This window comes from Anser brachyrhynchus, assembly GCF_964034855.1.
Source record: "Anser brachyrhynchus genome assembly, chromosome: 5".
NCBI classification, from domain to species: Eukaryota; Metazoa; Chordata; class Aves; order Anseriformes; family Anatidae; genus Anser; species Anser brachyrhynchus.
The window spans coordinates 13,896,976-13,924,526 of record NC_137699.1 but is presented as its reverse complement, the minus strand read 5'-3'; the positions used below and the strand labels follow the sequence as shown (position 1 = coordinate 13,924,526).

General features: G+C 41.6%; 1 protein-coding gene and 1 long non-coding RNA gene across 2 annotated transcripts in view; one reads left to right on the top strand and one right to left on the bottom strand.

Annotated features, from left to right (window-relative positions):
- HSD17B12 (hydroxysteroid 17-beta dehydrogenase 12) overlaps positions 1-27,551 on the top strand; it is a 76,185-nt gene that overhangs the window by 23,563 nt on the left and 25,071 nt on the right. The window contains 5 exon segments of the mRNA XM_080594608.1: positions 3,734-3,780; positions 7,554-7,629; positions 20,268-20,378; positions 25,041-25,105; positions 26,066-26,110. Coding sequence (XP_080450734.1) covers positions 3,734-3,780; positions 7,554-7,629; positions 20,268-20,378; positions 25,041-25,105; positions 26,066-26,110 — 344 coding nt within the window.
- LOC308196106 lies at positions 8,788-20,258 on the bottom strand. Its single transcript, XR_013952093.1, has 2 exons — positions 14,775-20,258; positions 8,788-12,212 (listed from the first exon to the last, which is right to left on the bottom strand). It is a non-coding gene; the product is annotated as an uncharacterized lncRNA (long non-coding RNA).

Sequence of the window (27,551 nt, the reverse complement as noted above, 5' to 3'; positions counted from 1 at the left end):
TAAAACAGCTTGTGTCCAGAGTTACTGGACTCTGGCTAGTGATACCTTCCAGTGGTAGAATGTCCAGCCCAACACAAGCCAATATGCTGGTGTATTGAGTGATGACGTTCTCTGTTTTCAGAGTGTTTTATGTTACTTGATGCCTTCCCTCATTTTCCCTTATTTCCTTTCCAGTCCCAAAAGTCGGGGGAAGATGGGTGTTGACTCCTTTGCCTAAAATCAGCCAGTGCTTTGGTCCCAGCTTCCATTCAGACAAACTTTAATTCAGTCGGCTCCTACACAAGCTTCCTGGGCATTCTTCTCGCTTCCCCTTGGGAGACAACAGATGGCTGAAGTGGGAAGCTCCTGCAGCTAGTCTGACTACTGAGTAAATGTGTATAGTCACACTTAGGAGCTGGTGCAGCTTTCTTGCACAGACAATAACTTATTCCTACCCCGCTTGCTTTGCCTTCTTTAAGCTCTGCCAACTGCAGTCAGTTTGTAACTTCTTTGTTGGAAGGCAGTCTGGAGGAGAAACAAAATTTAAAAGCTTACTCCACACTCGGAGTTAAGCTAGCTTCAACACATCTGGGCGATGATTGAAATTTAGTTAAACTGGTGCAGTTCTGCACGTAGCCAGCGCGGTTGAAACTGCAACGCTTGGTTTCAGAATGGCAGCTAGAGATTTATGTCATCAATGTGAAAACTAGGTGTCTTGCTAATGCACAAAACCTCTTCTTATTGCCCTCTCCATCCCCATAGCATTCACACTTTAGGTAGTCCAAAATGTGGAGGAATGTGAGATAGTTGAACCTTGGCTTCTGTGACGTTTGTCCAGTTTGGTTGCCTTCACCCCTCCTGTTTCCTTGCTTTCGGAACATCAGGTGTAAGCGTTGCTCTCTGCTCCGCAAAGTACCTCTTCGGGCAGCCTTCCTGACCCAACACGCTGCTCGGTAGGGTCCTGTAAATGGGGAGTTACTGCAGCTTGCTGGCTGGACTGGGCCCTCCTGGCCAGCAGCAGGAGGTCTGTTTGTCCACGCTTGCCGTCACAGTCCTCCAGTGCTGACCTCGACGCCAGCATAGCCCCTGATGGGAAAATCATTCGCTTAGGCTGGGTGAGAGCTGATCTAGGCTGCTTCCCTTGCCTTAGGAAGGGAAGCATGGCTTGAAGCGTTCTCTAGGTTATGGTACATTGGAAAGCAGTCCTCGCACTGTGTTTTCCCTTCAAGATGGTGCAGGAGCATGGAGCAAGAGACTGTTATCCCTCAAAGAGAAGCCACCGATAAAATGGTGTTAGTGCCGCCTTGTGAGATGAGGGTTTTCCTAAGGAAAAACTAGCTGTGGACTTTGCTGTAATGTGTATGCCTTTACCTGCAGCAGAAGCAAAATTATGTGTATCAGCTAGGTGTGCCTTAATGTAGGCCATGGCCCAGGAGTTTTTTCTTCCTGGTGGGATTTTATAATGTTTTTCATCATTTACCTATATCATACTAATTTTCAAAACAGAACTTTAGAAGTGTAGGCTACTGTAATCTCTAGACTATAGGTCCTTTCAGTATGAGCTAGGGCCTAAAAAGGGAGAAAATATCCTAAATGTCCTGTTACTTGTAGGTCAGTTTGAAAACCCTGATCTCCAGCTCAAGTCTTATGCTCCAGCCAATTCTACTACAATTTACTTAAGCAATGGATTGAATAACTGGGGCAAATATCTGAGATTGAAATGGTATTTGCACTCTACTAAGCCTTTGAAGTGCTACAGATGCTTTTCTAAGTCCCTGTCTTACAGGGCATGCTTTCTCACTTTCTCAGCCTCAGTTGCTAGAGGCTGACCAACTAGTGATGTCAGAAAACAAAACGCTATTTAAAAATGCTGAGCTTGTTATCTGGGAGCAAAACTTTTAAGTCCATGAGTTCTGCGTTGGAAGGATGAGAAACTGTCAACAAGTGCTAGGTGGAGGGGCTGCCCTTTAGATGCCTCACTAATGGGAACGAGGAAGCAACCCGTTTCCGAAAGTCACTGAAGCTGAATGTCTTTCACATTGGGTCAACTTGAATTATGTCCAATTATTGTTGTAAGACCAGCAGGGAGTGGTGCTGCTGCAGGTTTTCTCTATGTTCTTGTTTATTTCGTTATTTTGTTTATGCATTTTCACAGTTGATTATTGCTTCATGTGAAACCTAAGGTCAGCAATCCTGAAATTGAAGCCCGGCAGTCCTTGAGCTAAGGAGAAGGCACCATCCTGCAGGGCTGTGCTGCCTTCTGGATCAGTGGGTATCAATACTGACACAAGCCTGGCTGCGGGCAAGCAGGTGCCTTGAATGTATTCTTGATGTTTTCTCCAAGGTCTACCTCTTCCCGTTGTTTGGACCATTGCTGGGACCTTTCTAAATGTGTATTTGTTTCTACAAAAAGATTTTACTTGCACTCGCCTAATTATAGTGGGATAGGAAGTGGCAAAGCAGTGTGAGACGCACGTAGGGCTTTCTCAGTGCAATTAGTGGGGGCTGACAAGGCAACAGCTACAACTCCGATAGCTGCAGCAGTCTGTGCCTGCAGAATGTGCCTGTGTGGGCATCTTTGCCGTATCGGAGCTACGGCATCTTGCGACTAAACTTGGAAACCAGGGAAGGGATAAATGTAGGTATGTATACGTTCACGTGTGGTTAGTACTCAGGCCGATGAGGGGCACCTGCATCGAGTCACCTGCAGACACGTCTGTTTTTCTGAATCATTGAACAAGCCCCGTTATTTGAGGCATGCCTAGGTTCAGGGGTAAGCAGAGGAGATGAAACAAGCTGTTCTGATCTGTCTGGGGACAAGCAGGAAAACCCAGCGTGTTCTGTGGCCACTGGAAGAGTGAGAGCAGAGGTGGATAAATGGGTGGAAAGCTACACGGGTAAGGACACTGAGGTGTGGAAATCGGAGTTGATGAGAAGGAGTTGAGAGAGAGGGAAAAAGTGCTGAATGTGCTTGTTTAAATGGTGGTTGGAGGAGCAGGTTCTGGGTGGAGGAATTGCTGTTTAGTGAGTACACTGAGATGATCAGCTACTGGTGTGGTGAGAGCCCCGGAATAATCTGTCAAACTAATGGCATGTTGAGTCACTCAGTGATTCTCAGCGTGTGGTAAGGAATCCTAGAAAGACGTGAGGCTTGACACAGATCCCAGTCCACCCACAAGTGGAAAAGTTTGAACTCTGGATGCCCAGCTTGCGACTGGCTGCATCAGTTAGGCACACTTACTGGTGGTAGGCACGATGGTCGCAGGGGTCTGAAAACTACTGGGGAGTCATTGAGCAGATGCCTTCTGCTTTGAGACGTGTCATAAAATGTTTGTTTTATTGAATTCTCACAGGCTTTAAGAAGCGTTTTATTTTACTATATACTTAAAACTAAGTTTAGAGCAGATTTAGTAGTCATAACTGAGCTTTTTCAGTTAAGTGACTTTCTAGAAATCTGTCAAGCCACAAAGCTTCTGAAGAAGCGTATCAGGACAGAAACCTGGCATGAGAAGAGGTGCTGAGCATGATTCTGGAAACAACTATTAGGTTCCTAACTCTCTCTTCCTCTGCTTTCATATATATGGAAAGGCTAGTGTGAGCTCCCTGAGAGCTTTAGTGAAATTTTAAATTGCCCACCTATTCCAGAGACCCATGTGTCTCTTGGCTGGAATGAGTACTTGAATAGCCTACTAATGAACACCCATTTTAGTTATGTCTGTGAAGCAACTAATGGATATCCATCTTTCTTTCCTAGTGGTCACAGGAGCTACTGATGGGATTGGGAAAGCCTATGCAAAAGAGGTAAGGATTCCTATCATTTGGAGCGGCGTTCTTGATCCTGGGCAAGGTATCAAGCAGCGGCCTTATTCCTTTACCTTAACATATATACGTGGTGAGATTGAGGTCTCTTGTATCGTCTCCCTCAGGTGACCAGCCAAAAGTCGGATCCTTTTTTGTTCCTTTCCATTATTTTTGACTTCTGTCTTCAGCCCTAACCTTGTCCTTCAGTTTTTACTGTTAGGTTTTTAAGTTACTATAATTTTAACTTTCCCAACCCTTGGGATTTCCTTCTAGTATTTCTAGGCATTGACTAAACAGCATCTCAATCTGCCTGCAGTATGTTCCAATTATTCCCTATAGTTTATGAAGTCTCTGAAGCCTGGGTTTTACTTCTCTCCCTTTTACTGTAGTTTTGCTCTTGATGGATATGTGGGCTCCAAATATGGTACTGGCACGTATTGCTTAAGACAGAAAGTCCCTGTTAGTATGGGGCAATTTAGCCTATAAGCCCAGAAGAACATCATGACAAATAGTGCTGACTACAACAATTCATAGCAAAAATAACTTTCAGCCCCAGCATTGGTATCAAAGTGAGCCTGTCTGTACTCATTTTTTTTATGAGGGTGAGGAGATGAGCTGTGAGAGGTTCTCTTCTGGATTTTTTTTTTTGTTGTTCTGCAGCGCTCACAGGGGAAGTACCATTCCTCTTTAAGGGTAGTCCTCACCCTTCAGATTTCCCTTCCATCCCTGTGTGCCCTGCCACATGCACACCCTTCCCCTAGGTTCCTTTCTGCTTTGCAGATTGTAGCACCTTGCCCTACTAGGTCAAGATGGGGATAGTTGGCTGCAAAGGGAATTAAGTCTGATGTCAAGAGCACCTGATTCTTGTGCAGAGCTGACTGCTCATACATGCCAAATTATCGCAGTTACATGGCACTGTAACAAATTATGCAACACTTAAATAACTGCCTTGACTGAGTGGAAGCAGGTCATTGTGCCCAGGGCTTAGAACTATGGGGAGGAAGTCCTCCGATGTGGGAGATGGCCCCCTGAGCATCACAGGAGATTCATGTGGGGCCTTATATGTTAGGTTATCAGGCGACTGAAACTGCAGCTTTGTTTTAGGTTCTGCTGGTGTCTCTGAGATGTAGGCTGCCTTCAAACACAAATATGTGCTGCTTGCAGACCCTTGTGTATGTACTCCTAGCAGGAAAGCTGTTCGCAAGTATGAGGTCTTGTTGGGAAACACTGACTGCTTCAGCTGCTTTGCTGTAGTTGCTGTGGGCACAGAGCACCCCAAAGGGTACAAGTAGTCATTCTGGGGCTGTACAATAAAACACATTTCACCCGTTGGTAGTTTAGGTGGATGAAGAATCCTTGATGAAGTCGAGTGGATGCAGGTGAAATACGAAATACCTGAAAAGACTTCTCAATCTTTCAATTAACTCCAGGGATGTCTTCATAAGACTGCCAGCAGAGGCTTGACTTTCTACTAGGAATTCCCTTCAGGTTACTATAAATGCCACTGGCATACAGCTGCTTGGGCATTCACAGCTGTGAATAGAATCATGCAGATTACTTCTTCTTGGAGGAGTTTAAGTGAGAAATACAACCGTGGTGAGAGTCTTCTCTTCAAAGGTTTGATGTTGTCACCAATTATCAGTGGAAGAACGTTACAAGATTGTGTGGATTCATTGGTTTATACTCTGCTCTGGTTATTTCTTTTCCAAGCAATAACCTGTTCCTATAGTTTTCACTCTTACAGTATTTAAACCTTTAGTCCTTGCTCAGCACCAATATCCTTTTCATTGCTTGACCATCCCTTTATGAAAGGTAGTGGCCTGGTAAATGTAAATGTTCTTCTCTGCCCAGGTAATTCTTGCTCAGTCAAGGTTCCAAAGCAGTGCATGTTCTTTTTTTTTTATTTTTTTAAAAAAGATATACTCAGGAGTTGCTGTTTATTGCCCCTTTATTGCTGTACTCCTGATTAAATTTCTGCTGTTTGCTTTTGCTAATCTTAGATGTGTTTGTATGCTCATGATAAGCTAGCAGTTGTGATCAAGTTGAGTACACTGCGATGCACATCTACATCTCCTTAGTACTGCTTTTTGTAGATCCTCTTGCTATGCATGCTCTAACAAGAGCTTTAACTCTGCTTTGGAGGGCTGTCAATCACAATCCTTTATATTTTGGAGAGAAAGGGTTTTAACGGCAGCTATATTTTGCTATCGAAGTAGAAAATGTGGTAGTTACTAACATCGGGTTTATGGAAATTAGACACCTACATCCACCAACTCAATTTAGAATGGTGACTTTTGCTTGCTTCAATTAATCCTTAAGCTACAGGAGCATCTTCCCATTGTACGCTACTCTGGATTAGTTTTTGTGATTAGTTTGTCCTCTTGTTCAGGCTTTTTGTGATTCCAGGGCCATCAGTTGAAGATCCGAGTATAATGGCAGGTTATCTACAAAGCACCTGGGTCTTCCTCATTCCTTATGTAAAAAATGTGATTAGTTACTGGAATCTCAGAGGATCTCTTGCTCTTTGGACTGGTGTGTTTTGTTTCAATTCGCTCTGCCTCTGCCAGTGAATATTTGGAGGGACTCAGCAGGAACCAATCAAGTTGCATCAGGCTGCAGGTGAACTTGCCAGCGAGCACCCTATCTTTTTTCCAAGATTGATCAGTTTTCTTAGGTGCTATTCATTCCTAGTTACAGACTCTTTCCATGGTCATTTTATCTGCTCCGTACTTAAATAATTCCTCTTGCAATTTGGTTTCCATTTCCAGACTTAGGATTAGCTTCTCAGTGCATCCCTTCAGTGTCAACGTGGCAGCGATTTCTCTCAAGCTTGCTCTTGTGGTGAAAGTTCTCAAACTTGCTGAGACTCTGCTAATGAGTTGCAATTGCGTGGCTTTACTTGATCTGTTTTTGTGTCGTGCACAGTTAAGGTACCTGGTTAAGTAACCTGTGAACCCAGAGTTTATGACTGCTGAAAGAAAGCAAATGGCATGGCAGCAGTCTAGAGCTGACTTTAAAAAGAAAAATGGTTTCAGTAAACTATGTGCCTATAACAGGATATATTGTTTTTACTTTTTACTGGAACGGGCAGTTATAATAGAAAGATTAGTATTTTCCATGCTGGTTCAGATATGTAGCTGTCTTTCTGCAGAGTCTGTTAAATTGAGTTGTTAGATCCTATTACAAACATGCAGAGGTAGGTCTGATTTGATGACCGGGATATATCCTGGCCACAGCTTAATTTACACGTGTGGGTTCCCTAAAAGAACTGTGTGAGTAAATTGACCTTTATATCTATGATTAGCACAAAGTAAGAGTGGAACCGGAATCCTTCTTAAATCAATTGATAAAGGAAACAAGTATCAAGTGCTGGGATAATTTTGCCACACAGATGTTCAAGTGACCATGGATATCTTAACTGGGCATTTTGAGCTTAATTGTAGGAAATAACTTCGCTTGGACTTGCAGCAGTATGGGGAAGGGTCTGTAAAATATCTGTTGTTGCTTTTCTGTTGTATAAATGTGCCTTATACACCTGGATGGAATGACTGACAAGATGCTAAATTTGGTGTGAAGGAAATTTCAAGAAGTAGCATGCTTGTATTTGTCCTGTTTTTCCTCCTTCATATCTCTATTTGAAACTGTAATTTTTCAAATCCGCTGGTCAAATATTGTTACCATGTTTGACAAATCATGCAGTTCCTGTAATTAAGGTACTAATTTGGAGGCGATTTATGACCATTCTTATGTGTCCTGTTTTTGTTTTGTTTCAGTTAGCGAAGCGTGGAATGAAGGTGGCTCTAATCAGCAGGTCAAAAGAAAAACTGGACCAGGTTGCTAGTGAAATAAGTGAGTTGAAAACTTCTTTTCTAAATGTCACATGCATGCTTATAGATAAAATAAATGCGACTACATGTGAATTTATTACAGGCTAATATATACAGCTCTAATTAAAAAAAAAAAGGTTCTTGTACACAGTGCAAACATTACAGATGTAAGTAGTAAAGAACTTGCTGACTAATTTTACAGGTGTTCTTATTTAACTTCTGAGAACAGTAGAGTTTAATTCTGGAGTACGTACTTCCAAGACTGTTAGTCTTGCGAAAGAACAGCCTGCCAGGTCAGACAAAAATACCACCTATTGCCATAGTAGGTGTCTAAAATCATAACAAAGAGAGAAACAAATAGCCATTACCTCACCTGAATATGCAGTTTGAAGCAAATTTGATTTCATGGGCTTCAACCACAAAGGTGGTTTCTTTGTAACTCAGTCATTGAATACATGTTCCTTATGATTCTCATTGTATTACCAAGTAGGCACATTTATGGTGGGTGGGTGGGTGTGGTCATCTTCCCCTCACTTCCCTTCCATTTTCATTTTGGTTTGGGTAAACTACTCAAAGATCACTTTTAAGAGCTGTGAGCTCAATTGGGCTCAAGTGTGCGTAGTCATTAGAATATGGGGAATGAGCAAGTGTGCTGAAGAACCTGTACTAGGGATTGTTTCTTCAGTAAGCATGTAGTAAATGATTGTGTAAAAAAAAAAAAAAAAAAAGCATACAAAAAAACCCACCCAGTAACTTAAGTATTCCAGTCACAAATGTAAAATCACTATTTGTACAGGGTCAGTTAGGCTCGTCATGTTTCTTGCTGACAAATGTTTTTCCAACCAAGCCAAAGTATAGCCATAATGCACAAGAATTCATATTGTAATCTACATCTTTTATTAAGGCAGATTTAATGTGAAGCTATTAGTTTATGCAGAGTATGTCAAGATAAAGTGAGAAATGTAGTCTTGCGTGTAGAGGTTTTTGATAAGTAGGAGTGGGAGTCATATACTATAAAGCACATCTCTCAGTATAATGATGTTGGGTACCAAAACCTTTAAGATCCTGCTTCTGTTACCCTCCCTTGTTTTTTCCTGCTTTCCTAAATGGTTTGTGTACATAATACAGGTAAGTGTAAGAGCTGTCTTTCCAAGGACATAACAGACTCAAGCCAAAATAATACAGTTAAAATGTTTATTAAATTTGCAGGTGGCACTGCTTTACTATAAAGTATAATCTAGAAGTAACCTCAACAAACTCTCCTCTACTAAGTTGTAATGGGTTGCGTAGTGAATGTGATGATGACTAAGTCACTCAAGGGCTTCAGCTTGTTTAATGACTATTTTACTAGTTTGCTGAAAAACAGAGGGCATACAGTTCTCTGGATGGGTTTAAATATATGTACCTGTAGTGTCCATTGTAGGATGAAACTGTTTCCTTGACAGAAAAGTCTTTGTGTGTATATCTATGGTAGAGAGCATCCTTAGAGTGCAGATGGCATCAGGTCCTACCTTCTGCTAGTTTGGAAGTAATTGTCCCTGTTCGTTAGCATCCTGCGTTTCAGGATGTCGCTGCAGTGACTGACCATACCTGTGATACTCTAGTCAATACAGTCACAGGGGAAATGTGAGAGTAGAGGTATCACTGCTCAGGTAACCTGTGTGAGTACCGAAGCTTACTGCAAATACCTAAGTAAGCTGCAACTACAGTCTTTTTGGTGACTGACTGCAGTAGCTGGATAGTAGTTTGCGTATGTGGGCATATGCAGTCACATTTTTTACTACGCTGTATAGAGGTGTCTTGCTAAAAAAATGTAATTGATAGAAGTATCTACAAATATCTTGTTCTGGAATCAAATGGTTTTTAGCGTGAAATGACAAGCCTCCTGAAAGCGGTCATAACCCTTTCTGTACCAGTCTGGAAATCTCTTCCTCCTTGGGACTTAAGCATGATGCTGACAAGACAGATAAATCTACTGCTTTGAGCTTCCAGCTCTGAAATGATGGCTGCTAGGAGAGTTTTTCAGATTCTAAAAAATAAGTACATCTACCTTTGCAGAGCAGCCTGTAATACATAATTACTGTTAGGCCTCACCCAAACATTTTTCTGCTTTCTTTCCTAAACCATTCTGAAATGAGATGACTCATATTGGGTTTTCAGAACATTCTTTTGACAACACCGAGCTAGTGAAATGTATACCTTGTTCCTTGTAGCATATGCTAAAGGATTAGGATAGTCTGCATAATCAAACATGTCTGAATCGTGCTTTCAGGTCCTGATAGGCTTTAGCTGGACAAAGTTTTCTTGTCTTCAGGCTCCTGTGATCTCTGCAGTCTGTTCAGATGTTGTCATATATAAGGTGGGAAAGTGTGTTTTTCGTATTATTTTGTTAAGAGCTAATGCTTTAACTATCTGACTGCTTCCCTTGCAGACTCCTAAGGTAGATTTATACTTCTTCATGCTGGTCCTGCAGTTGTTCTTCAAACAGAGCCGAGCTTGATCGTTTCAAGTAATGACCCTTAATCACTTGAAAGCAGAATGGCTGTTTAACTCTGAATAATTCCAGTTCTTTGAGTTGTGTGAGCCATGCATGTTTTCTGTTCCTTTGTCATTTTCACTGACCAGAGTCCTGCTGATACTAGCAACAGGTTAGATGCCCTCTGCCACAAATAATGAGAAGGTTTCTGAGGATCAGGTACATTCATTCTTTTCAGAAGAATCCTTTCTTTTGCTCTTTGAATGTACTTACATTAGGAGTTATATCTGTGTACAAAGCACAAGTTGCATAAGCACTGTTGTAAGAGAAGTGCTGATGGGACTTCATGAATGGTAAATGCCAGCTGACCTGAATTAGATTTTTTTTTTTTGGTGCGTGCGTCTGCATGTGCACATTAAACTGGCTGTACTGGTGTAACAAGAAAGCCAACTGTCCTGAACTTGTAGCTCAATTTGATTAATTAAAATTAGCGGATGAAGTGTGAGTGCTTCAAGATTTCAGGCACGCTGGAAAGTCTCCTACAAGCACGTTGTAAAGCTGAGTTTGTTTGCAGAATGCTTAGGTGCTGTAGGATTTGACACAAAAAGGAAATTCTCCTTTGTGTCCTGTCAGTGATAGGACTTAGGCCACAGAACGAAGAAAAGATTTTGAATTTCATTTTAAGTGATTGCGGTCTGCATATGCATGAAGTTGGATAGGTTTTTCTTTAATTAAAATATCCTTATAGGAACACTGACTTACTAGGTTCACTCTGCAAAATTCTTGATCTAGTTTAGTTCATAATACATCAATGTTCCACAACCTTTTTTTAAGGTGTCTGTTGTATTATGATGTTAAACACTTAAGCAGGGAATGCGCTGTAAAGAGAGCTTGCCAGTAGGGAAATTGCCAAAAGAGGAATTTGGTATTTGTACACGTTCTTAGCTTATGGCTTCACAGGACAGGTGGTGGAGTTGTGAGTGACCTGTGAGGAGACAAGAAAAGGCAAGTCATTGTTTTCCAGTCTTTAATGCTGCTTAAGAATTGCTGTCCAAAACTTTGATGGTTTTGTACCTTAAGTCACTGATTTTTATATTTTGATTGTTACGTTTTGTAAAAGCTGTGCTAGCTGACTATTTACTTCTGTTTCCTTAGCTCATTGTGTAGTGTTCTGGAAGTTGCTTGGTCATGGTAGATTCATCTTGAACTGCTCTGTAATCCAGAGACTTCAGCTGCATCATAAGCCGGTAGCTTTCCTGTTTAGAATTGGGACCTATCATGCTCACACTGCTCTGGTGCGATTGCTAGTAAGCACAAGGAAGGAGTGGGGTGTGGTGCCAAAACCAGAAACATTCCTTCTGTTTCCGAGGCAGATGGGTCTTACTGCTTTTTTTCCCAGCTTTCTTGATAACAAAGTTGTGGATGGCATTCTGAAGCGGGTCTGATGCTGATAACTTTGCTCATGCCTGAAGTGTTGCTGTGATCTACTGATACAAATGGCCAACGACCTGCTCCGGCAAAGCTGTCCTCTGCACAAGTTTTCCCAGGCTGTAGCTCAGCTGCGTCTACCTTGGAGTGCTTTGCCACGTGATCTCTGACCTGTCACTGGCATCTCCTCCCTCCTGCCCTGGTAAATCCTTCCCACCAGCTCTGAGAGGCAAGGAGAAGTATTTGAATTTAATAGAGGAGGCTGCAGAGCAGACATGCTCGATGAGGAAGGGGACATCATCTTCTTACTTTTCTTGCATAGGATTGACAAGGTTCACTTTCCTGAGCTTAACTTGAAGACTAACACTGTCTGGCAGTTATTTTGACCTTTTGTGATCTACTTCAAGGTAAATTAATGTTTGCAGCCTTCCATCATCTGAGCTAGCTTCGGCTTGACGTTCTCTGTATCCTCCTATATTTCTTGGTCTTGACAAAATGGCTTCAAATATTTTGAACTCGTCTTGGTGCACTGAAGTCACATTTCACATGCTATACCATAAGGATCTTGGATTCAAAATGAGCTCTTGGTCTTCACTTGGAAACAAGTTTCCCTTGGATGAAGTGAAGGTCATTTCCCATGGGTTTGTCTTGAATCGTGCCAGCCACTTACTCGACGAGCAGCTGTCAGACACTGTAGAGAGCTGAAGGAGGATTCACAAATTTTTATTAATTTTTCAGTAAATGAAATGAGGAACCCTGAATACTATCAACATGACATGTAAAAGAGTGATTGTGTAGGGAGCTTATTTTTAATTTTTTTAAAAGTCCTGCTTCTGTGTTTTTTTCCCCCAGTCCCTCTTTTTTATCTGTTTCTCATATATTTTCTCAGTGAAATTTTGCCCAGATTTGTGTTTAAAAAAAAAAAATAAAAATGACCAGAATCTTTGAAGAGAAATATTTGACAGGTGTCCAGCAAACTGCAGAATGCAGTCCTGGAACAAGTCCACCCTTTGGGGGAATTTTGAGGCAGCAACAAGGTAGGAAGAGCCAAGAGTAAAACATTCTGCAGGTGACTAGTAAAATTCTTGCAAATCATTGTGTTTTCTTCACACATGGCAAGACCAAGGTCTTCTCTTGCAGACAGAAGAACTGGAAGCGTGCTGGCTGTGAGAGCAGTGAGACTGTTTTTGTGCAGTGTTTGTTGTGTTGATTGCTTGTGAACACACACATTCCAGGAGAAGAAAATGTGTAAAGATTATTTAAATGTGAATGAGGTGCTTTGCATTTCCTTTGCTGACTATAAATTACAGCCGAAGTAGCCTCTTCCACACCTTAAATACTGTGTATATTGTGTCTACAGATTCAGGAATAACTGTCCTGTTGGTGTCTTGAGCCATAATATTTTAGCTGCTAGGTAATTAAATTGATAGGGCAGCTGACTTGCTCAGGAGTTTTGAAATCCTGACTAAAGAAGCAGGAGGAATTAGTTATCCCCACAGGCATTCAGGGTCACTGCTGCCTCTGCTTGGCAATAGCGGAGTGGGGAAGAGCTTGCATTTTCTTTAATGCACAGGAACTTAATGACTCTGCTTAAAAACAAACAAAAAAATAGCACAGAGAAACCCAACTATTTGTAACATGCTTTCGTGGATGCCAAAAATGAGAGCTCTTCTTGTTAACACAAAAGCTGCGATATATTGCTTATCACTTTCAGCAACAAAGTAAACTTAGTATTACATGGAAAATGAATACTGGATTGTTTTCATTGAGTGAAAGTCTGCATTGCAAATCTGTTTTAAGGCAAGGGGTGGAAATCCTATTGTCTGAGATATTTACAATCAGGACTTCTAAGAGGCTCTAGAGGGACCAGTCTCTCTCTGGCACAAGGAGAGGACTGGATGATCCACACAGTGCTGTCTTCCTTCTACAACTTCACTACACAGGTGACTTCTGTAGCAAGTTGAATTCCATTACAGCAAGTCCTTTCTGCCTGTCAAAGCTGTGAAAATCCACAACAGACTTCACAGTTCACACTTCACAGCTAAAGAAATGCTGATAGCCACTTCTGTGTTTTTCAGGAGCATGTTGTGGCAAGGAAAATAATGACAGTTACTAGTTCTACATAGAGAAAGGAGACTCAGCTGATCTGTTTTTCACTACAGATTCTTCAGGAAAAAAGAAAAAGATTATAAAAAATAGATAAAATAGTGCGACTAATGGATACAAGTATGCTAAACAGGTTTTGCAGCCAACATGTGCAATGCTTCCAGTGCTGAGCTGTGTGCTATGCTATTTTATGTATTTTATGTAATTACTGGACTAATTAACAATGTATTTTCTCTTGCAACTAATGCTTCGGAAAACCCTGAAGTCTGTGCTTTTAAGTGCCAGGCTTTTGACTGCACTTTCTTCTCTGGATGCCAAATCCAGATGAAACTATCAGGGACTTAACAAATAATACTGAATAACTGAGAAGCTGTTGGCTTTAATTCATGCGGAGTGACTGACTTAAACGTCCTGAAATTGTCTTGAGAGTAAAAGCATTTTTTTTGTTAAGCCCTAGTATGATACCTTTCTGTCTCTGTAAGTGACTCTTAAGTTCTTCTAAATAATCTTCTAAATAGCATACTAAATAATTCTTCTGGTCATTCTGGAGTTCAGTCTGTTTAATTTGAATCTGAGGAGTTAAAAAAGGGGAGGGAGGTCATCATTACTGTTGCTTTTAATGGTAAGGTCTGAAGAAAGTAGATTTTTATTTGCAGAAGTGTTTTTAAAAAAGAATCAGCTTTATATGCATCATGCATATACGTTGTCACAATCATACCTTAGCAATTATTATAGGAAGTATTCAAAATAGGCTGTGTGCCGTTCCTAAAATGGAACGCCATTCCTTTAGTGAACTAAAAATAGTTTTCTCCGTGCCGTATAAAACCCAGTACCACCAATGAAGATCAAAAAAAAAAAAAAAAGTGTTGGAGGGGCAGTTGAAAGTAGCAGCAGGGAAACAGGAGGGAAGGAACTGAATTTGTGCCGTCTGTCGCGTAACGTTGATCTTCCCCTACCTCTCCCTGCGCTTACCTCTGCACCAGTCTGCGACTGCACCCTAGCAAATCCTTTGTGAAACTTCAGCCCTAGTGGGTACTGTAAGGCAGCAGCGAGGACAACTACACGCCGTCACGGTGAGACGTGTGGGTGGGCAGCACTCCTGACCCGTGCAAGGGCAGTCACGCTCTGTGTCCGTGGGTGCAACCTCCATGCCTTACCTGCAGACCCGTTTCGGAGCGAGGAGGGGTGAGCGGTGAGCAGCAAAGCTGTGCTGGTGTTTCCTGCGGAAATAACATTGACGTTTGGAAGCGCTGGCCTCGCTTGGCTGTGCGGCCCCCCTGGCTGTTCGCGTGTGCAGCTGTTCTCGCAGGCTGCTTGATGCCGTATTTTTAGTTAGCTGTGTAATTGGGGCAGGCTTGATTTAGGAAAGCTTACAATATTGAGCATAATATTTGGGTGAATGGGCTTATTGATTGATCCTGTGTGTTGCTAAGAATGTTCTTCTGACTTGATAAGTGTATCTTTGAAATGATGTATTTTGATGTGACGGGATTCAGGGGAGCAAATAGAGGCAAGTGTTAATAAAGCACGTTTTCTTCCTATATTTTGTAGTAACAGCGCTGTTCAGGCACATTATAGAAACTTAAATGTTCCATATGGCAGAAGGGTTCGTGGACTTTGGCTTTAAAATCCATTTTCTGTCTCATTTAAAGCTGAGAAGTGAGGAATTGATTTGTGTGTGCGTACTGAAACTTAAAGCTGTATAACCATTTTAACATTATAAATAAGGTCTGACATTTTTTCTGTTCTATGCTTGGATGTGATTAGATTAAGTATTCACTTTTTAAAGGACATGGTGCAATTAGTACAGTATATAAGGAATTCCCTGGCAGTGTTGCTTGTGTAGTAGAATGAAAGGAATCTGTCCCTATTCTTCAGTGCTTGACCAAATGTGTATATGCACATGCTTTGAAGGGTGTGTTTTAACACAACAAGTTCTGTTAAATCGTAGGTAGGCATCTCGTGATGCTATACAGAAACTGATGCAGTATGGTGTTCCTACATGGAGACTTCTATGCAAAACAGGTGCAAACAGAGCTCTCTTTTAGGTATATTTCAACTGTTTATTATTCTTTTGGTCACCAGTACACTGTTTCAGAGTTTTATAAGAATATCCATAACTTATGGAGGGGTTTCCATTTGGATACCTATCTGTTGCCGTGTATCTGCTGCCCTTCTGAACACCCACGTTCTCTTCCATTGTGTCTCCGTTGTGCAGCATCCCTCTGAATTAGGGTCAGCAGTGACTCTTCCCTGTCTTTGGAGCTGCTCTGCAGGCGCTGGTCTTGTTTCCTCTTCCACTTTTCACCAAAGAGACAAGTGTGATCTGTCCTCTGGGACAAGGGCTGATACAGCTGCACAAATAGGGCATCGCATCTCTTCCGGAAGGCCAGTGGTTTAGGTATTCAGTATGTCAGTGGACTTGGTAATTCAAACAAATAAAACACAGGTGGTTCCAGGGACTTTGCTCTAATCACCCTTTTTCCATCTGCACTACTGTGATCTTGTTCTGAGGGCTGTTGCAGGTTCTCCAAGGTTTCTGCTTTTTTTTTTTTTTCAAATAGGTGTCCCCAGGTGCCTCTGGTTATTCTGTATTTCACTGTGTCTATATTTTGTATCCCACTTTAAATATCTTACTCAATGAAGTCCAAGATACTGAGAAACTTAAAACCTTAATTAGCAGCAGGTCACCATTCTTCTGTAAGGCAAAGCTCATACCTTGCAATCTTAAGTTCCTACAAAATGACCAGACAAAACTAGGTCGTGTTATACCTGGCTGATTTTAAGGTGCTTCTATCTGGGGAGTAACATCAGTGTGTAGCAACAACCTGCTCTCACCAGTCTGGAATCTATTTGAGGGTCCTGGAAAACAGATTCCACGTGTCCATGGCATTCAGTATGCTACTCCTGTGAACTCTGAAAGGCCCGAAGTGGATAAATTCCTGAAAGAAATGCCTCTGCCTTAATAAATAAATAAATTGTAGAGCTATCTGCAGCCGCTCTATAGTCTTAAATTCTTCTTCATGTCTGCTGTGCATAGATGCAGTACTAAACACGCAGGAGGTTTTTGTGTTTTGACTTCATCTCTGTACTTCTTTAGAAGGTATTGCAAGATTACAAACTGCTTCTAGAGGCTTGGATACTGGATTAGTGTGAGTCTTGCCACTGCTGTGATACTGGAAATAGGAGGTTTTCATTTGTGAACGGTAGTTGAATCACCTTACTTTTACTTGACCAAACTTCTTTCCTGTGTGCTGACGAGTGGAGGGATGTTTTTTGTTTCCTGCCACTGCTTTGCTTGCATCTCCGGCCACCCTGAAGCTACGGACCAAGTGAAACTCCTGGTATGTTTTTGCAAGCAGTTTCTTTACCATGTCGCTGTGGCAGTGATGTTTCTATCAGACTGAATGTAAACAGCTGAGATTCTCCTGTTCTAGCAAGAGTTTTTAAATGCAACCTTGAGCTTGCAATCACTGTTCCCAATACCTCCTTAGTGTGGACCTCAGATGCTTGATCCTGAACCTCCCTGTTGCAAAGTTGCCTGGATTTGTTTCAAAATATGCAGCATAAATCATGCTGCTGTAGCCAAATGCTTTTAACATTATTACTATTATTTTTCTTTATGGACAATCTTCTAGTTTTCCTGTTCCTGCAGGGTTTTTGACCACAGACCCCATTAACACTGATGCTGCCTGTGTCATGTAAACAGCACCAGGCTGAGGTCTGTTTGCATTTGCAGTGAGGCACACAAGGCTACTCCTCTGGGCGAACATTCTTTCAAGTGCAGTTTATTTGGGTGTGAAAACTTCATTTCCTTAGTGTTTTTTTAGCTTGTCCACCAAGATGTCAGCTAAGGGAGGGCTGCTGCTTTCAGCTACTTGTTTCCAAAAAAATAAACTTTAAAATGTTACCTCCCAGCCACTTCCCAGTACTTTTTTTTTTGCTCTCCAGAACTTCCATGAGCTTTAATTTTTTTATATAACATTGTCTAAAATCAGGAGTTTATGAAGACTATGCGATCTGAACTAATAGCATAGCACATCATTTCTTTTCCAAGTGCGAGTGTACTCAGTCCTGTGCTAAGAAGCATTTGAAGCACCAGTCCCAAAGGCGAAACACCAGATTCGCTTGTCAATATATCAGCGAGAACGCTGGACACACGGGCACATAATATCAGCTGCTTCAGACGTTCTGGTTGCTGGCTGCAAAAAAATGGTTTGTCCTTTCCTTCCCTGTGGCCCCTGAGAACCTCAGGGTCTTTGAGCTGGAAGCTCTGTGAGGGAGTTGAGGTTTTCTCTTCCTGGGTGGAGAAGAGTCCAGTCACTGCTAGTTATCCTGGATTAGGATGTAGCCTTCTTGCTTCTTCCTCTGTTGCGCTTCATTTCAGTCTTTCTGGCAGATAAAACAAGGATATGTGCTACTGTCTTTTCTAGCCTATCTCTTTGAAGGCATCTTAATCGTTAAGATCAGGGAAACTCCCTTTTCTGGTGTTCCTACAGAGCAGAGCACACCTGTTCTGCTCTGCACCTTGCGCTCTGACTACTAGCACAAGCATACGCAGCAGTGACTTAATGCTGTCTGCATCGTTACTTGACACACAACCATTTTACCAGATGTGTCTGCTACTCTTTTCTCCAATCAAGTGGGTTTTGCCACCTATTTCAGGTTCTGGGGCTGAGTGTGGGGACTCTGGCTGCTACGTGAAACAGGGAGGTAGAGCTGGGTCAGTGCATGGAGTCTGCTGCTGGGGCAGGAAAATCTGGAGTGTCTGGAGCGAGCAAGCAGCTGCACAAAGACTCTGTCCTCTGGCCATACCAGTAGGCAATCTTTTGCTTTTCGTATGCTTTATACGTTCTGCTACCTGCCATCAGCCCACAAAGGGTGCTGCGTGTTTTTGTAGGGGTATTGCGCAGCTACCTTGAATGCAGTGGCTAATTTTCTGAAGGCTTGGAGAAGTGATCGTATACGTGCAGCGGTGTGAGGGCTTTTTCTTTTTTTCTATTTATAGCATTAGGTCTTATTTTTTTCTTAACTCTTCCTCTCAGCATCTCTGTAGTGATTTCAAAAAGCATAGAGGATAAATCGGTAACAATCCTAATGAAGAGCGTTTAGCTTAGAAGGGCCAGGAACAACTGAGCAAATTTGTGAGGATGGTGTTTGGGTCCTTTAAACAACTTGCATTTCATGAAGCATCTGAACGGCTGTGAAGACAGCTGCAGATACAGTAAAACAGTTAAAAACGGCATGTGTGTGGAAGTGTTCTCCTTCGGTTTCGCCCGCCCAGTCCCCTTGCACATATTTGATGTGCCTACAACGTTGCCTTTAATTCAGTGTCCTGTAAGAATTCGAATGTGTATGTTAAATATTAGAACAGCTGTGTCCAAAAATAGAACATCCCCCCCCCCCCCCCCCCAAATGTTGAACTTGATTTTCTTCTGACGCGATCACAAGACTGCTGCTGCAGTAGGGGCTTAATGCTATTTACGTCGTCATTCCACATAGCAACATCTCTCGGGGGATTTTTAAACAATGCAGCTGTTCACGAGAGATGAAGGGGTTGAGGGGTGGGGAGAGGGAAAGGAGGAGAAATAATTTCATCTGCCAGGAGGGATACTGGCGGGGGAAGGGAGGCAGCCAGAGCCCAGCGAGTTCGGTGGATTCATGATTCTGCATGAATGGACGGCAGAATCCTGGGAGCTGCGACTTCCCCTGAATGGGAAAGAGCATCACGGGAAGCTGGCTGCTTCTAATCTTTTTGTGAATGATTCTTTTCCTTCAAATTGACACCGCTTTTATGAATGGCCGCAGGGGCAAAATGCTGCAAAATCCTTCCTGAGATGTATACAGCCACCTCGGGGAGCGCCAGGGTGGGAAGTTAGGCGCAGCAAAACTCAGAAATGCCTCAGTGTTAAGCTGCTGGGTTGTTCTTTTGAAGTCCGAGAGGACATTGTACTGATGTTAATTAAATGTAATTAATCTAGCTTGATGGAGGCAGAATTGCTCTTTACATGAGGAAATTCATATACTTGCTTCCCTTTTCTATTTCAAAATGCAGTTGGTTGTATGTATTTCCCCTGTTGTGTTAAAGAAGGAGATAAAAGCATATTGGAATGGTTTTGGAGTGACTGAACTCACAGCTCTGCTCTCGTTCACCCACAAGTTCCCTGTTCTCACTGTGTTCAAAACACTAAATATTTGAAACGTTTTATGGCATCGGAAGTGAGAATGCAAATGGAGGGCAATAAAGAACAGTTTTGCTCGATCTGAAGCCGCTCGTTTACCATTTGCCATAAGCTGGAAGAAAGTGTCCTTGTCAAGTTGTACTTGGACACTGCTGTGTATGTGTATTTTCTGATTTCAGCATTTTTTGGCTTCCGTACAAATCTGTATAATTTGTTTTCTTGCCATTTTCACGGTCCCTTACAAACAAAACGTGCTGAATCATTTGAGAATGCATGTTCTCACCAGAAATAGCTTAATGTTGCAAACTTCTTATGCAGGTTACATTAAAATTCGAGGATTCCTGTTGAAGACATGAAAATGTTAGTGTAATATTAGCTACTTAAAATAATGTGTAAAACCACATATAGTATTAGTGTTTGAATGGTAATTCAACTACTTCAAACTTCATAACTTTTTTTTTTTCCTAGCGGAGCAGTACGATGTGGAAACAAAAGTTATCGTGGCAGACTTTGGAGAGAGAGAAGATATTTACAATCGAATCAAGGCGGGACTGGAAGGCCTGGAGATCGGTGTTTTAGGTTTGTGTCTTGTCTTTCTAAATCTTTCACACTGTGTTTTGTTTCAACACGCTTACTGACTTTTTGACATTTAAAAGTTTTTTGAAAACAATTCACAAAAACTAATCATTTGCCTGACTAAAACTACGTCACTGTATGCTCAGTATGCTTTTTTAGCTCCCCGATGATGCACTACACGAGCTGGTGCTTGCATGTGTGCTCAGGTTCTAGGAACTGAGGCTTATTGAGTGTTTTTTGTGTGTTATTCTGCAATTGTTAAAGGCTCCTTTAGCTTGTGACTGCATGCACAGTTACTTGACCCAATGCCATCTCAGAATCCGAGCAAGCTCTAGATACTTAGATTCAGCTTAGCAGTAGAGCCCTGTGGGAGAACTGGTAACTTTTAATTAAAGAGCTGTTGAAATTTAATCATTAGAATATAGCATCAAGTAACTGTCTCCTGTCTCAAAAGCTTTAAGTGCGTTCTGGTCGTGTTGGGAAGCCAGTGTCCTTCTGCTAGCAGCAGCACAATACGCCCGAGCGCGGCCTGTGACGGTGCAGAAGTGTAGGTGTTACGGGAGTCCTTGAAAAGACAAGGTGATCCCCCCTGTTACGTCGCAGAGTGTAGAACTGAAGTCATTTCGGAAAGGTGTCTATCATGTGTTAAGAGGAATTTAGCCATAACAGTGGTTTACGTGAATCTTACCTGAACTGTGGGGCAGAAGCACACATACCTGTGCATACCCTAGATTTCTACAGTTTCTCAGTATGGGGATGGGAACCTGTCATGCTAAACATAAGGCATAACATTTTTATGAAGTCCTGTGGCTCAGATGCCTGCCAGTATGTCATCTGTTTAAGTTATTTTGTTACTCCAAAACTCATTTTACTAAGCCAAAGTGCAGTAATTGGAGCTAGAACTATTCTTTTAAAAGCGTATTTCAAAATAAATTTGTCACATGTGGTAATATTGTATATGAGCTCTGTTTCTAATAGATGGATCTTGCTTTATGATGCCTGCAAATAATGCCCAAGAAAATAGTATACATAAAAACTCAATTTAAAAATGCTGTAATTAAATGATGAAGCACAGAATGCTCCCTAATACTTCTGACAGATTTGAGTACGTGCAACTCATGACATCCAGTATTTAATTACTATAAAAATTCAAATCCACCTAAAATTGGAGTAAGGGCAGCTGCCAACATCTCCCCAACATGTTGCCTGTACAGTAGTTATGACAGAGCTGTGGATACCTCGTTTTTTCTTTCTGAAGGAAATAATTTCCAAAGAAACTTTGAGGATTAAAATTAATGTTTATTCTGATCTGTTGCAAGCTGTCTGTCACATAGCAATTGCGACAGAATAGTGTATCATGTAAATATCTCAAAATTCAGCAAATCTTTTACTGTGTGAGGTACGTATCCAAACTGAAAAGGCTTTTTTATTTGTTAGACTGTGCTAAAGTTATGGTGATGCACAGAATCATGAAAATCTGACTTTCTGTAGACTTCGGGCACGAAAGCAGTGAATTTGTTTCAATTTCTTTTTCTCAGCTTACTACAGGAAAATGGCATTCTTCAAACAGAGCTTGGTTATTTGCACAAGCACCTTGACTAAAAACATGGTAAAAATAGCAACTAAATGCTTGAGAGTCGTGTATTCTCTAGCTGAGTTCTTTCACCATTTTCTTGCAGCCATTGCCAATGCAGGTTTACAGATGCCTTTTTTTCTTTCTAAGCAGGATGTTCACTTGCAATTTTAGTAGGTCTCATGCTTGAGATCATCAGATTACATGATACGTAGGATTTTTTCTTTCCCCAGATACAGCTGTATTAACAAAAACCACTTATCAGTGTAATTTTTCAGCACAGGCTATGGCTACTCTAGAAAAACCATATTTAATTTTTTTTTGTGGCAATTAAATTTCATGCTTTAGTGCCTTATATTTTAAATTCTGTAGCATGTGTTGTAATCAAGAATACAGCTTTTGCAAATCTGTGTTTCGCATGTCTTTGCGAGGAAAAACATGGGTTTAAATGAGAAGAACCATGAGGGATGAGTTCGCAGGTTACAGCTTATTTTCTTCTTTTGCGTCTCATTTAGAAGAATATCTATGAGAACCCTTGGCAGTATAGCACGGTTGCTGATGATCTGTGGTAATTATTTTTTTAACGTTGCACTTCGACACAGGAATCTCCACATATACTGCTGAAGATTGAGCTTCTGGTTATATAGTTGCACCGAGTCTAACTAAAGAACTTACAGATTGAAATCCTTGTAAACTTCTTATTTGGAAGCTTCTTCTCACCCACGTATGAAGGCTAAAAGAGTTTGCATAATGTTTTTGCTGTGTGTTCAAAACAGCGTCTGTCAGTGACTTCGAACATGTGCTAGCTACAGCAATATGTTAAACAAGCAGAGGTGGGAAATCTTGCTTTTGCTGTTCTTAAATCCCTGTGATTCTCGAAACGAGTTAGAGCTGGACAGCTTCTTATCCTGTTGTTATCCAGTTCTTTTGAGGTAAAATATGCCTTTACAAACTAAAAAACATTAAAAAAAAAGTCTGTTCCAAACTACAGAAAAATATCATCTGGTAGAAGAACGATGGCTAAAACTGGAAGGGTACATAACTGGGTCGCAGTTTCTAGTAAGGGGTGTGAATTTTGTGCAACTATCCCTGTAACACAAGTCATAGGCGATATGCTGGATTTAGAAAGAACAACCAAAGATAGTCCCAAAACTCTTCTGCAGTTCATGGCAAAAATCCTTTCCAGAGAGATGGGCTGAAAAATGGTTTAATATAGGATGAAAACCAGGGGGAAAATCTTCTCTCTTGCTCTGGAAATAACAAGATTGGACCTTGCTCCTTTTTAAAACTTAGGTCTCTAAATGTAACAAACATCGGTTAGGAATTTGTCAAACCCTGTTCTCCTCGTTTCCTTTCTTTTTAAAGATTATCCAAAAGTTAAAATTTTAAAGCACATTATGACAAATCAGCTAAGGGTTTCCATAGATATACCGAGAGGTCTGGGGTAAAAGTGCGGTTGTTTGAGAGAATCTGTGAATGAAGCATGTGAACTTGTGCCAGAATCTCCTCTGCGTGTTGCCTGCGTGTCCTGAACGTCTGCTGATGCTTAAATAGCTTTCACGTTGGGTGTAAAAATTACAGCTTTTGGCACAGGTGTAGGGGCTATTCAAAAACACAACCTGAACTGTCAACATAAAAAAAAAAAGGCATCAGTACCTTTTAACTGTGTTTCTTACCCCCCTGTAGACTGTACCCTAGAGGTGAGCAGTGCTGCTGAGCATATATAGCACTTTAGGATTCTCTGGGGTGTAAGACGCTATATAAATGTAAAATGTTGCCACAGCAACCAAATGTCACAAGATTCACTTGCGTAAGATGAACAACAGATACTTAGGAAACGGAGATCCCATTTGCTTGTTTTTTGTCTCCATACCAATCTGCTTTATTAAGTTTGAATAAACTGAGGCTGCAGAGCTGCATTGTTTTCTAATGATAGCAGAAGTTTTCCACTACTTGGGTTAAGACTGGAGAATGAATGCTGGTTTCAGGTCTCAGAATAAAACCTTGCCAGGCTGAAGTGTTGCGATGAAGGGAGGAAAAAAAAAAATCAGGTTTAAGTAATTAATACATTCGCTCAGTTAATTTTAATGCTGCCAATGGGGAGGGATTTTGCAGATGTGAGGAGCGTGTTGGGGGACAGGAGAGCAGCTTACTGCGATGGATCTCCGTGTAGCACGTCTGCGAACGCCCAGGGAGAGCAAACCAGGAACCATTTCTAAAGGCAGAGGCTCTGTCAAAAACACAGGCTGCTTAATGTACGGAGTCTGTCATTAATGTGATTTCTCCTCACTCGGAGCTGTGCCTCCTCCTTCCCCCAGCCTCTCCGGGAGCGCTGCAGCGCCTGGGCTCTTGCTGCCACCTACTGTCCTCTCCTCTCCTCTCCTGTCCTCCCTTCTCTGCTGTCCTGCTCGCGGGCAGCAGTGTATTTCCTTCCTGGGGCTCTCCTGGGCAAAACCCAACACACGTGTTGTTTTTCCACACCAATCTAAGACTGAGGAGGGCTTTGGTGTGTGTCCCATAGCTGTCATCAACCTGCATGCCTTGCAACGGGCGGGGAACAGAGCGAACGTCCCAAAAAAGTGTTGAGGGATCTTAATGGGAGACTTCTCCCTCTTATTTTTGCTTGGTTCGTATTTATTTATTGAAAAAGATGCTGAACGGCTTCACCGAATGTCCTGCCAGGCACTGGGAGCTTTCCTTTGGCGCGAAGCTCTGGTTCTGTGGCTGCATTGCCTGTTACAGCAGTGGAGCTCGTCCGCCGGCACGGCATCTTCACCGGGGGAGGTGGTCCTCTGCTGCGCTGGGGGCAGCAGCACGAGAGGCGTGCGGTGGGCTAGGCCATAGAAATGCATCAAGAACATATGGGACACCATGTGAACAACTGCAGTAACATTTGTGTTAAAAACGCCTCGCGTACTTGCTCTCGCACCCCACTTGTGTACAAGTGGATTTGCAGTTAAGGAAACTTGACTGAAGGGGTACAGTGGTTCGACTGCAACATTTTAAGAGTATTACTTGAAAGTCGCGCTTAGAGCTTCGGAAATCAGATAGATTTGAAGCAATTTGAATAAAACTTCTTGCTTTCATTTCAGTAAACAACGTGGGAATTTCGTATTCATATCCTGAATATTTCATTGATGTTCCAGACCTGGATAATGTGAGTGGTTTTTCTGTTGCTTTGCAGCGTTCTCATTGTTAGCACTCAATGCTTAATGGTTGAGGCAAAAGTACTGATATTTGGTGAAGGTACACAAAAAAACACCCAACAAGGTTCTCTGATTAGAATTAAGCCAAAAGGGTTCTAAGAGTCTTACATAGGCAACATAGTACAACTGAGATGATGGCAGTCTGTTTTTTGAGCAGTGTTTTTTATATGTCAGATGAAGAACAATGGCAGAGTGTAGTTCTATTTCAGACAGATGCTCTGGTCAGTAACTGAACACCACTCTTGTCCATGGTCTTATCTGGCTGTTGTTCTTGAGCTGCTTTAGCTTGTGGGGTGATTTTTAAGTGATGGAAGGGAATTAAGCAACCTCATGAATGGTAGCTGTATATTCCAGAACACTGTTCTGAAACTTAAATGTGACCCCTTTAGATGTTTGGTAATGTAGAGACAACTGTGGTTGCATTGAGTACTTTGTAATTGCAGGTTTTCAACACTTTCACTGGTACATGAATTTGTTTCCAAACCCTCTGTAGCTAACTGTATACATTGTGGTTTTGGGCTTTCTGCTTAGAAAAGTAAGCACTGAAACAATGTTATGAAGTGGTGAAGAGCACAATATAAACATGAATATATGAACATGTCTGAAATATCAGAATTTATTAAAGTTCATAAATATTGCAAATGGTGTTAGGAAATGCAGTGTCAATGAGATATATCTGTGTTGGTTTTTATTAGCAGGAGTCCCTATTCAGGGATAAAACTTGGTCAAAAGCAATTGTGAGACGGCTCTGAAAGTCTGTCACTGCTCCTGATACTAAAGCAAGAAGGCACAAAGTAAAGGTGGATGTAGAAGAGTAAGGTTTAATTTACCCTAGCACTTACAACCCAGGGGGTGTGTAAATGTTATGCAACAAGCTTACAACAAAACACAAATCTTTTGCTTTCTTGCAGACAATTGACAAAATGATCAACATTAACATCATGTCTGTTTGTAAGGTAAGCTACCTGTTACCAACACTTGTTCTGGGAGTCTTAATTCAAAACCAGTATACAACTCTAATTCGGTTGTCTGAAGCAGTTACTTTCACCTGTTGGGCCACAAGTTCATTTTTCGTCTTAGGGTAACCTAGAATTTATGATTCTTGTAGCGGAATATTCTGATTGTTGTGTGAAATATGATTTGTTACAAAGATAATTCTTAGCTATTTAGAAGAGCAAGGTGCGTAAACAAAACAACAACTTAATGCTTCTTCATGCTTGTTGATATGATTCTTCCCGTAAATCCTTAACTTTTCTCCCTCTGTATCCATGTTTTGTGGGGTAGGCACCGTGATCACTGCATGTGTCAGGTTTTTGTACGCTGGTTTGAGAAGGTACATAGATGTTTACTGTAAAATACAAGAGGAAGAAGGAAACACGAATTTACAGAAGTCTGCATTAACTTTTGAAGTATAAATTTCCCTTTTTGATATTTAAGCTGATGTTTCTGTTGGGAAGAAATCAACAGCAGTTCAAGCTAAAACGCTTAACGTTTATTAAAAGGAGGTTCATTCAAACGTCAGTTTGTCATCCTTGTACTTCAAAGCTAAACAATGGGCAGGGCTAATAGCAGCTGCTTACCATGACATAGGAGGTCACTTAGTGTATTGGGAAACAGTGGTAAAGAAACTCCCTTGTGATTATTCACTGCTAAACCTTAACTTTCTCTTCTGCATAACAAAAAGCTTGCATCTCCAGCAGCTGAGGGTTAACCTTCTGCCTCAAAGCCAAAATGTTAGGTGCTTCAAAGGTGACTTGAAAGATTTGGCTTTCTTGCAGCTGTTCTGATTAGGTCAAGTACTGAATTCATCTAACATGGTGCTCTAGTAGGGGAGCCTAAACTGTAGGTGTCTTGTTTCTGAGTGAGGAAGCGCAGGACCTTGGAAAATAATGCCTCTGTAGGATTTTCACACCTTGTTTAAACAACAGCAGTGAAACATGCAACCCTTGCATGACTGAACCAGGAGAGCAGCCTGCTGCTAGCTTTCACTTCAGCGTGCATTTATTTGACATGTTAGAACTAACTACTTGTTGCAAAGTTAGAAATGCTACAACAGTAGGCTTTCAGCAACTTTTCTAGTTGAAAAACACAGCTAATGTGGTAAGCACCGATTTTAGTTGGCCCAGGGGGTTTGTAGGCCATGGGGTCTTGTGGCACTCCTGCAAGACTTTCATCAGAGAAGTCAGTTATTGGTGGGCACCTTTGAAAGTTTCTCTTACAGTTGCTATTTAGCAGACTTTTTTTTTTAATGTTAACACAGTTACACCAGGTGTAATCAGAAAAGTGGTGAGGTGTGACATCTGTACTGTGCCAGCAGAGGGAGTGCACTATTCAGTGATTAAAGAATTTGGGGTGTCAGCCCTCCTGGAAACGTTTCCTTAGACTAGGAAAGTTTCA